At 32.9% G+C, this 13,990-nt stretch overlaps 1 protein-coding gene across 3 annotated transcripts in view; it reads left to right on the top strand.

Moving 5' to 3' along the window:
* INTS6 (integrator complex subunit 6) overlaps window positions 1-13,990 on the top strand; it is a 102,160-nt gene that overhangs the window by 58,335 nt on the left and 29,835 nt on the right. For all 3 annotated transcript variants that reach the window (XM_021716575.1, XM_008066093.2, XM_008066094.2), the window contains 6 exons: window positions 434-617; window positions 5,950-6,075; window positions 7,738-7,892; window positions 11,842-11,994; window positions 12,125-12,257; window positions 13,255-13,349. In XM_021716575.1, coding sequence (XP_021572250.1) covers window positions 434-617; window positions 5,950-6,075; window positions 7,738-7,892; window positions 11,842-11,994; window positions 12,125-12,257; window positions 13,255-13,349 — 846 coding nt within the window. The remainder of the gene's footprint in view (window positions 1-433; window positions 618-5,949; window positions 6,076-7,737; window positions 7,893-11,841; window positions 11,995-12,124; window positions 12,258-13,254; window positions 13,350-13,990) is intronic.

Here is a 13,990-nt window from a genome sequence, read left to right as displayed (position 1 = left end):
AAAACTGGGTGTTTGAGGCTACTGTAGTGTAATAGGAAAAGAACTGACTTGGACACAGGAGGCCAAATCATTTTTTCTGAGACCATTTTTTTTAATCTAGAAAATAAAAATAATAACATCTCTTTTAGGGTTATTTTAATGATGGAATGAAATGATTTATTTAAAAACAGTTTAGCACCTGGTAGTTAGTTGCATCTGAATCTGGAATGCATTACAATATAGACTTCTTTCAATACAGATCTTCAGAATAAAGTCTAAGAAAATTGAAGTAACAATATCATCTGCTATTTTAGCTATATCTGAATGAACTTTTATGTTTGTTTTCAGAGTGATAGGATACTCAATGTGGCTTTAACATAAGTGTAATTAAAGTAGCTTTAAAAAAAAATTGCATGTGGAATTCTTACTGCCTTTTTTTCCTCCCTACTTTCAGCTCCATTTACCTCTTAATTCTCCTTTGCCTGGAAGTGAATTGACCAAGGAACCTTTTCGTTGGGATCAGAGACTCTTTGCATTAGTGTTGCGGTTGCCTGGTACCATGTCAGTAGAATCAGAGCAGTTGACAGGTGTGCCTTTAGATGACTCTGCAATCACACCAATGTGTGAAGTGACAGGCGGTAAGTTTTTTGCTGGCAGTCATTGAGTAACTTAAAGCAGATTTTATCTGAATGTTTTAAAATGTACATTTCAAAAACTCCATGTTTGTTTTTATTTAACAAGTTAGTATTAGGAATTAATAGGCATACATGATTTTAAAGCTACATTTATTGATGATGGTCTGTGACCTTGATTTGAATAGAATGGTTACTATTGGATATGAAAATGACTGATACTTTTTTTCTACTTGTATAGAAAATGCTGGTATTTGAAGTTATTAAACTAATTTTCTTATCTACAAAGATTATCAATGATTTAGAAATACCATAGCATTTTCTGCAAAAAATGTTTTGAGAATCATCTCATTATACATTTGATAGGATATGCTTGATTAAATACTGTTTCTCCCAGAGACAAGGAGGTAGATAGGTTAAAGGAAATAAGTAGTGAGGTCTTAATCCTGCTTGCATTTCTTGTATTCATCAGATCACATAGCTACTATGCTAAGTGACCATTAATGAGAATCTTGAAATAGAATATGTAATAGACTCAAAACTTCCATAAAGTGGAATTGGTTAACAGGTGGATTAATTTTACATAGATAAGTATTGCATGCCTACTGTGTACCAAGTATTGTTCCATACTTTTGACTTTTAGTAGTGAATAAGATAGACATGACATTTTTGCTTTCTCAGAGCATTTTAGTTCTCACCTAAGGAATCTGATATTAAAATGTCCAAGTCTGGCATCCTACTATTTTACTTGTGATAAGAGCATGTGACATAGTCTCCAGGCACTCTCAGTACTCTAATGAGATTCCATCTTAGCCAGCTACGTACATTAAGAGAAAGTACAAGTTCTAATTAATGTTTTGGGTGCCTTTCTTTTGAAATTCAGTGGATTTTGGAAATCTGCAAAATTCACAAAGAGGTATTAACCTTACACAGGTATATGAAGCAGATAAGTTATAAAACAGTTATTCCTGTTATTAAATGCTTCCATTTTATGGATATGCTTTTTGTGAACTTTTATAATGCCTTCACAGTTTAATTTGCAAAGAAAAAAAGGCATATATATCATTTTTTACAGACATCCTATCATCTATATTTGAAAGTTTACTACTGACAATTTTCTGTAGGTGGATAATATTTTTTGTTGACTGTCCTAAATTTTTCTGTGGGACGATGTGCATTTGTATTCATGAAATTTTAGATTTCAGCTTTGAACTGACCCGCTTATTAAAATCCTGTTTGTTTTTTTTTTTTAACTCTAAGGTTTTAATTTGACAGATTGTGAAGAGTTTTGAGGTGGTAGTGTAAACATTCTTACACTGGAAATTCTTTGCTATGAATTATTTAGATTGAACTTAGCATTATGATGTTTTGGGACTTAAATAACTTTTGTCTTCTAGGATCAGGAATATTCAGACTATGAAATGAAGTGAGTGGTATAATCAGAGAATCTGAAAAGAATCTTGAGACATCATCTATTAATATCCTTGCCTTTGGGCAGTAATGTACTAAAGTTATTTTGTTTATTCTTTGAAAGGAACGTCTCCAGAGGAGAAGATTCTAAAGTTACTCTTGGTATCTTTCAGTGACCCAGAAATCTTAGTCATTCAAGAAAGTAGGAAGTTTTCCCTAAATATGCTTCCTGCATCCCTCCTGATACTGTAATTTATTTACCCCTTTTTATGCTCTTGCTAGTAATAACGGAAAGCTGCTCAGGTGCTACTCTACTCACCTTTCATAACTGAATAATGTGTTTTTTTCTTTTTTAATTTAAAAGAAAGGATGTTCATTAAAGAAAGTTTTGAGAAATAAAACAAAAGAAAATTAGAACAAAAAAACAAATACCCACTAGTATTGTACTATCCAAATATGTATTTACTACTAACAATTTCTGTGTATTTTAGTGTTAAGAGTAGAGAGAATGTGTGTATATATACATTTATTTTTCTCATTATAGAATAATTCATGTTTCTAAGAAAAAATTGCCTATATTGCCAAATTAATAGTTTGTTATATCTTTTCAATGTACACTTTTTTAAAAAAATTGCTAAATTGTAATCAAGCATTTTTCTTTTGATACCAACTAATTAATAAGTGCTCACTTGATGCCAGATAGCTGTTCTAGATGCTGGGAGTACAGCAGACCCAATAGAAAGAGCTTTCATTTTGAACTGGGTAACAGATAATAGTCATGTAAAATAAGTATGTATTTTATAGAAGTGCTACCTACAAATATCATGGTAGATTCTTAAGTGCTACCTACTATGAAGAAAAAGAGTAAGAGAGTTAAAAGTCATACAAGGCAGAGAATGAGTATCTAGATAAGTTTTCTTCTGAGGCGGTAACATTTGAGCAGAGACTTGAATAATGGTGTTAATTACATGAAGATCTACGCAGAGGATATGGAAAGGGAAGGGACATGCTTTATATATTTGGAAGCAACAGGATGGCTGACATGCCTGGAGCTTACACAGGAAGGAGTAGAGAATAACATCTAGGTTTGGAGAGTTAGGCAAATATTGATTAGCTTTTGAGGCCTCAATGTATATGTATATTTTTAATTTTCCAAATATGAAGGGAAGTCTTTGAATGGCTTTTTATAGGATGTGACATCTGATTTCTATTTCTGAAATATGGCTTCAGCTGCTAGGTGAAAAAATATTGTAGAGTGACAAGAATTGAGGCAGGGAAACTAGTAAGAGATGATAGGACTTTGGTCTAGAATGCTCACTTTGGAGGTGGTGAGAGGTAGTGTGATGCAAAGCAGAACCAAGGATGAGGACAAGGAGGGAAGGAGGAATCAAGGAGGGTTCCCAGATGATTCTGCTGGCCAGAACCTCTAGAACTGGATGACTGTACCATGAATTGAAATGGATATGCTGGAGAGAAGCTGGCTTGGTTAGATGCAATGATAATAGCAAGTTTAACAATGTCTAGTAGACATGTTGGTGAAAATACCAAGGATAAAAAAAAAGTATATTATAAAAATTATTTATAGACTTTTCTAGATTAACTACATTTAACTTTCTTGGCTTCTTTAAGGACTGTTGCCCATCTTGAAATGTTTTTTTTGCCTCTTCTCTTTTACTTAATGCTGGTACTGCCTTTAGGCTCTCTATAGTTTGATTTTTTTATGGACTATACATAAAGTGAGACAGCTTTTTACTTAAAGGTGTGTGCTAATGTACTTTTTTTACAAATATAATTAGTGATCCTAGAAATGTTTTGCTTCAGCACAAAGTGTCATATGTTCCAAGGAGTGTTGACACAGACAATAAGTAAGCATAACTTTACAGAAAATATAGGCTCACTTTGTAAAGATAACAAAACTTGCTGTTTCTCTCTAACTCTCAAAAGAATTTGTAGATTTTTATTATTTGCCAGGTGGCTGTTTAGTCACTCTAGTTTTATAAATTATTTTTGTTAGTATTTTTATTTCATATTATGACTTTAACTGGTTTGCTTATATATTCCCAATCAGTTAATTGATGACACAGTTTAGGAGATTAGAAAGAGTTATAGTCCTTTAGTTAAAATTTTTTGTTTTTAAATGACATTTTGGAAATAGGCTTAAATTTCATGAAGTAATATATTCAACCTTTATATAATCTAAATACCTTGCATATAAAGGTAGTCAGCCTTTTTATGTATTGTTTTTTGTATATGCTTGAATTTACTTAGGAAAAATTTAAATTTACGAATTCTTTCAGCTAAACGTGACTCCATATGTGAAACTCTATTTTAAATAGAGATTTCAGATTAACACATGATTTTCAGGGTACAAAGGATACCCAGAATTGTTTCTAATGCCCTGTAAAGGTTGGAATTGTGACTGTATCGCTGTACCAACTTGAAAAAGATAGGGTAACCTCTCTGTGTTTCAGTTTTCTTATTTGTAAATTGGGGAAATAACCTATATGATTGTTGGATTAAATATATTAATGTGATAAAATGATTACAACTGTGTCAGGCACATAGATGCTCAGTAATTGGTAGGTATTTTTATGTTTATGATTGTCACTATTTGTATACAGGCAAGTTGTGTGTTACATGATACTTGTTTTTCTAAGTAAAGCTGACTTTGAGGATTTGAATCGTACTACTGCCTGATCTTCTCTTTTATGAGTAGCTTTTAGCAAATCAAGTTGAGCATTAGCTGATATGAATAATTTGATGGGTCAAATATAATGAAGTAGCTTGTGTTTTGAAATAATTGATTGAATTTGTAAAAGAGAAGGACTTCATAGTGAACTTATTACATATAATATAGCAAGATATTTGGTTGAAAATTGAGTTTTAGCTGTCAAGGTTTTTAGTGTTGATCTGGTTTAGCACTGTGTAGTAGAAATACGATTCAAGTTCTGTATGTAATTATAAATTACACATATAGTAGCTATATTAAAAAACAAGTAATATTAATTTTAATAATATTTAATTTAAATCAATATATCCAAAATATTATCTCAATATGAAATGGATATTTTAAAATTGCTAATGAAATATTTTATATTTTTCATGGTAAGTCTACAAAATATAGTATATATTTGATGGTTAGTATGCATCTCAGTTTCAAGCTAGCCATATTTAAAATTCTTGATAGCCATATGTGGCTAGTGTCTATACTATTGGACAGTAAGTTTAGATATTTTTGTTGAAAATCTCTGTTTTAAAAATCTTTTTGCTGATATCTAAAAAAAGTTAAAAAAAGAAAAACCCTAGCATTTTAATGCTGCTTCTGAATTAAAAGTATTGTAGGTTAAAACATGCACAAGGGGAATTTACACAAGATAGGTAATTCTCAGGTATATAAGCCAAATGAAATTCAGAAAAGAACATGCTACCATCTATATATTAAAATGCAAGTACTTAAAATTTGCAAAATCTGCCAAAAGACCAGTTAAATAATAAAGTATCTGCTATATACTTAGCATAAATCTCAGTGATAATACTTTTGTTAAGGAGGAATGAAATTTTAGGAAGGTACTTACTTGGTATTGTGTGTGTCTGTTAAGGATAAATAATGTTGTGTGGCAGTTGGAGACAGTGTAATATATGTATGTGCTTTTTTCATTGTGGTTTGTTCAGACCAACAATTCTATGTTCCAGATACTTAGAAGAAAAAATTTGCATATTCTAGCAAAAAAGGATTGTTGGTTGGGAATAACTATTTTTGTTCACTTTCTCATAAGATAATGATATAAATAAACCTTTACCATTGAACTTTTGTTAATTAGTACTGTCAGAAACCCCACTATGGATCTTTCTTGCTAAAGGTAGGAATTCTTGTAACTAACTAGTTTACTTTCTTCTTCTTCTTCTTTTTTTTTTTTTTTAATTTCAGGCCGCTCATACTCTGTATGTTCTCCAAGAATGCTTAATCAGTGTCTGGAGTCTTTGGTGCAGAAGGTACAAAGTGGGGTGGTAATAAACTTTGAAAAAGCAGGACCAGATCCTTCCCCTGTAGAAGGTATTATTGCATTTTTCTTATAGACATTCTAAACTTGCTTTATCATTTATCAGCTAGAACTGAAGCATTACTATATTTTGGCCTTAAGCCAAAGTATTAAGATGACAAAATTGCTATTGGTAAAGAGGGAAGTTTAAATAGGAAGGTTGAGGTAGACTGGTGGCGATTCAGTACCATCACCTTTTTATATTAATGAGTGTTCATTACTTGAAATTTTAATAAGGGGTGAAAACCTTTTTAAGCATTTACAGATAAGCAACTTTATAATTCCTTTGTAGTATTGTACCATTGCCTGTCTCCCATGTATATGCTGCTTCCATTTTTTTAATTCCCAGAGTGTTCAGCCTTAGGTGTTTATTTTATTCCTTAGCTACTTTGGTTCCAAGGATCAAACTGATTGAAACCAAATGGTTTGGGTTTAAAAATTATTAAGCTTGATTCTTTTAACTCTAGCTAAGCTCACCTGGCTTTATTCTTGACCTCTGAGCATGAACTGTTTCCAATAACCAGTGGGTATAACTCTTTAATAGACGATTTATAACTGGTACCCTTTGTATTGTGTGTAGCTTATGTAAAGATTTAGAGAGCAATTAATGACAGGGTAACTGGAAGAAGAAAGGTTGTAGAGATGAAAGAATGGGTATACTCAGAGGGTACTTATAGGGAGGGAGCAGATGATAAGACTAAGTTGTATCATGTCTGGTTTAAGAAAACTAAAGAAACTTGAAAAAATTAGATTGAATTGTTAGACATGAAATGTATTTATTTTAAATTATTTTAATGCTTAGCTTAGAGATTGGCACTAAGGAGATGTTCACTGAAGTGTTGAAGGGAGCTGCTATTTTACTAAAGTTATTTTATATTAAAGATAGGTGCTTTGAATCTAGATTTTCATATTAAGTTTTTCTTGGCTGTTAGACTTTAATTAAAATAATTTCTAATACTCAATTAGCAATACTTATCCTGGTACTTACTGTGTGCCTGGCATTGTTTTGTTTTGTTTTGTTTTGGTTTTTTTAAGTTCGAGTCTCACTCTGTTGCCCAGACTAGAGTGCAGTGGCCGCTCCCGGCCACCGCAGCCTCGACCTGCTGGGCTCCGGCGATCTTTCCGCCTCAGCCTTCCGAGTAGCCAGAATTATAGGCACTACGACACCTGGCTAATTTTTTGATTTATTGTAGAGATGAGGTCTCGCCAAGTTGTCCAGGTGGGTCTCGAACCCGTGGGCTCAGGCTATCCACTCACCTCAGCCTCCCAAGGCGTGGGATTACAGGCTGAGACACCGAGCCTGGCTGGCATTGTTTTTGACATTGAGGATACAATGATAAGGGAGGCAAATTGGGTGTTTGCCCTTATCTGTGGAGAAGACATGCCATTCATCAGATATTCACGATGAAGTTTGTTTTACATGTTCTGATTAGGCAAGCAGACGGACCTCCTTTCAACTGGTAAACTCATAGTTGGAATTTGCAGACTTTATCTAATGAATAACAATCTAGTCTAAATGTTAAGTGGTCATACTATTCTGCCATTAAAGAAAAATAGGAAAATCCAAAAATGAACAAGTATTGGGACATTTTTATTAAATAGCAATGGATATAATTTAACTTCCTATTTTTTCCCTAATGATATATGCTTCCTTTGTTTTAATATTTTCACTGTAGATGGACAGCAAGATATATCAAGGCCTTTTGGATCTCAGCCTTGGCATAGCTGTCACAAACTCATATATGTCAGACCAAATCCTAAAACTGGGGTTCCTATAGGTCATTGGCCTGTTCCAGAGTCATTTTGGCCAGATCAAAATTCTCCAACACTAGTAAGTACCAGAGACTATAACTATGTATTAGTAACCATTTAGCTGCCTTTCATATTAGTTTTAAGTACTATTATCAGTTAAAGTTGTGGCTGATTTACAGGAATTAGATGTTCAAAGTGCTATGATAAGCTATTACTTGTATACTGTATTATTTATTATGAAGTAATGGAAAAAAGCCATCTGTTTTATGCTTATTTTTTTTATTCTTGACATCTGGGTACAGAATCCTAAATGTAGCAGAATTTCCTCTTTGGACTCTAAACATAAAATTGAATGAACGTTTTTCTCTGGAACACAATTTAGAGTTTAAACAAAAGTTTACAAAATAATTTGGATAGTTTGTCTGCAGTCTTTTGAGACTTAGTCTTAGAAATTCTATGTTGACTTGTATGGTTTTGTTATATTCAGTGTTGCAGACTAGAGGTTTAAGTTAGATTATCTGGTTGTGTTTCTGTGAGTTATTTTTTAGAAACAGTGAAGCTTATTGAATGATCATAGTGAATTATCAGTATTCATTATATGTTTCTTAATAATAGGGTAAATTTATACAAATTAGTATCTGTTCAGTCTTGTTAGTGCACTGTTTTTTTCAGATTAGGTTTGCTTTCTAGTATATGAAGGCATAAGGGGCATTTTGTGGGAGAGCAAGGCAGTGGTTCTCTTTGATATTCCTTTCAGAAGATAAGAATTATATTTTAAAGATTGTTAAGCAGCCTTTAATAATGTTTCATGCAGTTACCATTTATAAATTAAACTGAACCCTTTTTGAAACCTTTTGTACTTTAAACCTGTATCAGCTCTTCAGGGTAATTTTTTTTTTTTTTTTGAGTTGGAATCTCACTCTGTTGCCCAGGGTAGCTGGAACTACAGTTGCATGCTACCACACCTGACTAATTTTTTAGTTATTGTAGAGACGAGGTCTCATCAAATTGCCCGAGCTAGTCTCAAACCCGGGCTCAGGCAATCCACTCTCCTTGGCCTCCCAAAGTGCTGGGATTACAGGCTGAGCCACCGAGCCTGGCCCAGGGTAATTTTTACTTTGAGTCTATACAAGGTCTATAAAGTGAAATTTTCTTAATTTGTTTAATGAAATTAAAGTTTTATACATTTCATTCAGGTATATTCTTTATTCCTTTTTTTATTGAACCATTGTAGTTTTTTAGTCTGGTCTTATATAGAAGTTTTCAATTTCTTTGGTCATTTTGCTTTCTCTTCTGGAACTCTTTCAACTCTTACAGAATAGATACCATATTTGCATGAAATATTGTCTTGTTGGTTACTTATTCTGTTGTATTTATTGAATACCTATAGCAGTGCATATAGTACTTAAGTCCTAATGGAATGAAATCTACAGCCAGTATCACAAGCTTTATCTATTTATTGTCCTAGTAGTCTATTCCAAATTGTTACAAGCCATAGAGAGTGAGTAAGATTTCAACTGAAGGAAGAAATCATATGAGAAAAAATACGAAAGTAAAAAAAGAACAAGATATGTTTAGAGAGTAGCAAATAGGCTGGGTATGAGTGGATTATAACTTATATGTAGGACATTGAGAGTACTGTTAAATAAACTAAATTGCCCTCATGACTTTAAATGCAAGGGTAAGGATTGGGAGCTTTTTTCTGGTAGGATTCAAAGAACAGCTGAAAATGTTTTTTAACAGAGTGCTACTTAGGAAACACTGATTTGTTGGTTGTTATGCAGTTAAGTTAGAAGGAGGAGATGAATTGGAAGGTTGGTAGAGTTGTCTAGAGAGTTATTGATATGGCCCATGTAAGAGATATTAAGAGTTTGAATTATGATGGTGAAAGAGAATCATAAGAAACAGATAATATGGAAAAGAATGGCAAACTTTAGTAATTGAGCGATAATTGGGGAAATGAAATTTTTAAATAAATTGTAGAAGTATTTTAAGGAAGCATTGCTACTGAAATTAAATGATTTACTAGAGACTGATTGCGAATTAGAATTATGGCTCTTCCAGTTATTAGCTCTGTGCCTTTGGTTAATTATCTTCTGTAAGCTTCAGTTTCCCATCTGTTAAATAGAGATATAATAACTCCTATCTCAGGATTGTTTGGGAGGAGGGGTAAACAAAATAATATATACAAAATTTTCTTCAAATTCTGAAGGGTTTTTCCTTCTACTTTTCCTCTTGTATTTATAATTTCATCCAAAAAAAATGTGTGTTTCATGGACTGTTTCAATAGGCTATGTATCAGGTGCATGCTAAGCACAGGAGCACAAGATAAGTAAAACATAGTGTTTACCCTTTGAACATTACCATTCCATGGCCCATTTAGACTTGTACACATCATAGAATACAGTTGCCAGTTGTAACAGGTGAGTAGAGCCAGAGGAAGTGCAGCCTGACTGCCTGGTGTGTATTTGGAGTTCAGGGTGTGAAGGGGTGTCAGGGAATAAGTCTCTTAGAGGTTGGTCTTCAAGACTGTTTGCAGTATGCAAGGGAGAAAATAATAAAGCAATCAGGGTTGACATGTGAAACACAGAAGCACGAAAGATGATGACCTGTTGACCAGGAGCATAGGTCTGTAGGGTGTGATGGTGGAAGGGCAGATAGGGACCAGATCATCGAAGTTCTATATATGGGATAAAGAATTTGGACTCTATTTTGAGGTGATTTTTGCTGAAAGTTTTTAGATAGATAGATTGTATGATTATATTTCATGGGCATAGGATTGATTAAGGGAGGCAACTAGTTAGGGAGACTAGTTAAAAAGCAGTTGTACTAATCTAATCTGAGAAGTGATGAAGCCTTGAATTAAAGTGATAAGAAGTAGAAGATACATTTCTAGAGACATGAGAATTTAGTATTGTCGGAAGGCCTCAAGTAATACTGAGTACCTGCCATGTTTATGTGTTCTGATAAATGCCTTAGCATTTGTATCATTTTATCTAGGTCTCTGTGAGAGTTAAGTTTGAAGGATGAGGGGAAGATATCAAGGATAACTTGTTTTAGAACAGGTTTTGTGGTTTGGGAGAGAAATAACAAATTGGATATAATGTGTCTGAGGGACCTGTGGAAGGTTCAGATTATGTTCAGAAGGTAATTGGATACATAAGACAAATGAGAGCTGGCCTAACACAGTAGATTTGGGACTCACCAGGGTATAAGTGGTAACTGAGGCCAGTAGAGTTCTTTCTAGCTATGAAATTTCAAATTATTTCCTCAAATTATTTTGTTGACAATAGGTGAGATTTTTAAGAAGGGGACTATAAATTTTAAATAAGGAAGTAACATGGTTTTTTGAAAAGCAGTTTTTTATTTAAAAAATTTTTTTATTTTAAAGATGTGGGGTACAATTCAGGAAAGGCAGTTTTTAAAATACCTCTAGAACAGGAGTCTCCAAAGTAGGGTCTGTATACCACAGGGATTACCAGAACAATTGCTAGAATAGGGAAGAAAACATGAGAACTTCTATTTGTTTATTTTTCTCCTATTTCAGTATTATCTTAGCATGCATTTTATGTATATCTATATTAATAATTTATAAATTATTTAGAAATAAATATAAACCTAATAGTGTATGTTCAAAAACTGATCAAAGTGTGTGATTAGTTTGGAAGCCACTACTCTATACAAGTAATTAAATTGCTACAAATGAGGACTTGGAAGTTTCTATATATTTTCTGTTTTTTGGATATAAAAATTAATGAATGCCATTTAGTTCCAAGGTTTTGATTTTAAGACCTAAAAATATTTTCATTTTGTATAGATTTTAAAGTGTATGTCTTTTTCTTGTGAATATTATATAATTTAAGCATTACATTTTCAAGTATTTTCTTTCAGCTTAATGGTTCTTTAAGCTCTAAATCAAACTTACTAGTAAAACTGAGGAACTGAATACATTTTGATAGTAAATGATACTTAGTGAGTTTGTTCCTGGCATTTAATGTAAATAGTAATAATGAGACTTTCCTCTTTAGCCACCTCGTACATCTCATCCCGTAGTGAAGTTTTCCTGTACAGACTGTGAACCAATGGTTATTGACAAACTGCCTTTTGATAAATATGAGTTGGAACCTTCACCACTGACTCAATTTATTTTGGAAAGAAAATCTCCTCAAACATGTTGGCAGGTGAGCTGAACAACTATAGTGATTTAAAAATTTAAATGATGTGTTTCTTAAAAAGCTAAATTGAATCAGTGGTTTATGATATTCTTTAAAGGTTATTAAATATAAAGTGTTGGCCTCTCCTTTTTAACAGGTATATGTGAGCAATAGTGCAAAATACAGTGAACTAGGTCACCCTTTTGGTTACTTGAAAGCCAGTACAGCACTGAACTGTGTCAACTTATTTGTGATGCCTTACAATTATCCAGTGCTTCTTCCCCTCTTAGGTAAGTCATTCTTGTCATGTTCTCTGTGCCTTAGCATATACAAAAATTCTCATAAAGACAAATGTTGGAAACATTTCTTTGTAGTTTTTTTCATCTTCTGGAAATTAATAGAAATGAATATTAAGATATTAAACCTGTTTAAGGAAATATTTATAGCAACCTGTTAATGTTTGCAGTAAACTGAAAGCTGGCGTTAAAATACCTTTTAAGGCCAGGCGCAGTGGTTCATGCCTATAGTATACCAGCACTTTGGGAGGGCAAGGCGAGAGAGGGTTGCCTGAGCTCAGGAGTTTGAGATCAGTCTGGGCAACGTGGCGAGACTTTGTCTCTACAATAAAATTAAAAAATTAACCGGGCTTGATGGTGTGTTCAGGCTATTCAGGAGGCTGAGGTGGAAGGATCACCTCAGCCCAATAAGTCATGGCCCATGAGTATGCCACTGCACTCTAGTCTGGGCACAGAGTAAGACTCTGTCTCAAAAAACCCAAACAAACAGAAAAACACCTCTTAGTCCACACATTAAAAAAGGTATTATATTTTAAAATTTTAAATATTTGAATTTTTTTGTAAGTCAGATTTCTAACATAGTTAAAATTGGTAATGCAGACCATTTGGTACATAAGATATTTTGTTAGACGTGTACTATAGTCATAAGGTCTGAATGTCTGAATGCATTTTCTTTCTAAGCATTTGTCTATACTTTAATTTTTATTTGGCCAATTTGGTTTTAAATAAAGAAATTTGTTTCAAAATAGTATGATAGAAGCCTAAAGTTAAAAGGTGCCAATTATGGTCATCTTTTCATTTTAAAATGGTATTACAAATAGAAAATATGAGAACCATAAATCTTACAGCTTTTAATTTTGTTAAAGACTTATGTCTAATGTTACTCTCTCTTAAATAACAAAGTATACTTTAAAAAAGGAACTTCTTTGATTTCACTTTTATGAGTGAAAACAATGAGTGATGATAGTTTGTTCATATTATACATTTCTAGATGATTTGTTTAAAGTGCATAAAGCAAAACCTACATTGAAATGGAGACAGTCGTTTGAAAGTTATTTGAAGACAATGCCTCCTTACTATCTTGGGGTAAGAATATTATTGTTAGAAATAAAACTCGTTAATTGTATTATAGTTTATCATAGGTATTATAACTTTTATTTATTGCTGTTAGAGATTGAAATGAAAATTGAGATTATAAATGATTGATATAGATTTAATGGCAAAGATAAGTTTCATTGATTTGCAGAATAATGATGATCATGAGCACATTTATATAGTGCTTACCCTAGGCCAGGTACTGTCCTAAATACTTATATGTGTTATAATCATTTAATTCACAGTTATCATCTGAGGTAGAAATGATTATTGTTTATGTTTCACTGGTGAGGAAACTGAAGCACTAAAAGCTTAAGTAATTTGTCCAAGGCTATGTAGCTAATATATGGGGGGTTATGGGGGCTGCAATTCAGTCTGGTTTTAGAAGCAGTCTGGCTTTAGAATTTAGACTTTTAACCTTGTTTGTTGTACTACCTTTTAAATTAACTTATTTATTGCTCGCCCTCATTATGCAAACTACCTTTTAAAATTTGTCCTGGAATAGTATCTCACTCTTGTAATCCTAGCACTTTGGGAGGCCAAGGCAGGAGGATTGCTTGAGTCCAGGAGTTTGAGACCAACCTGGACAACATAGCAAGACCTCATTTCTACAAAAAATTTTTAAAAAGTTA

Source organism: Carlito syrichta, unplaced genomic scaffold, assembly GCF_000164805.1.
Source record: "Carlito syrichta isolate Samal-C Ts95f unplaced genomic scaffold, Tarsius_syrichta-2.0.1 Scaffold308842, whole genome shotgun sequence".
In the NCBI taxonomy this organism is placed as follows: Eukaryota; Metazoa; Chordata; class Mammalia; order Primates; family Tarsiidae; genus Carlito; species Carlito syrichta.
The sequence above is the reverse complement of the archived record's forward strand: the minus strand, read 5'-3'. Positions and strand labels throughout refer to the sequence as shown.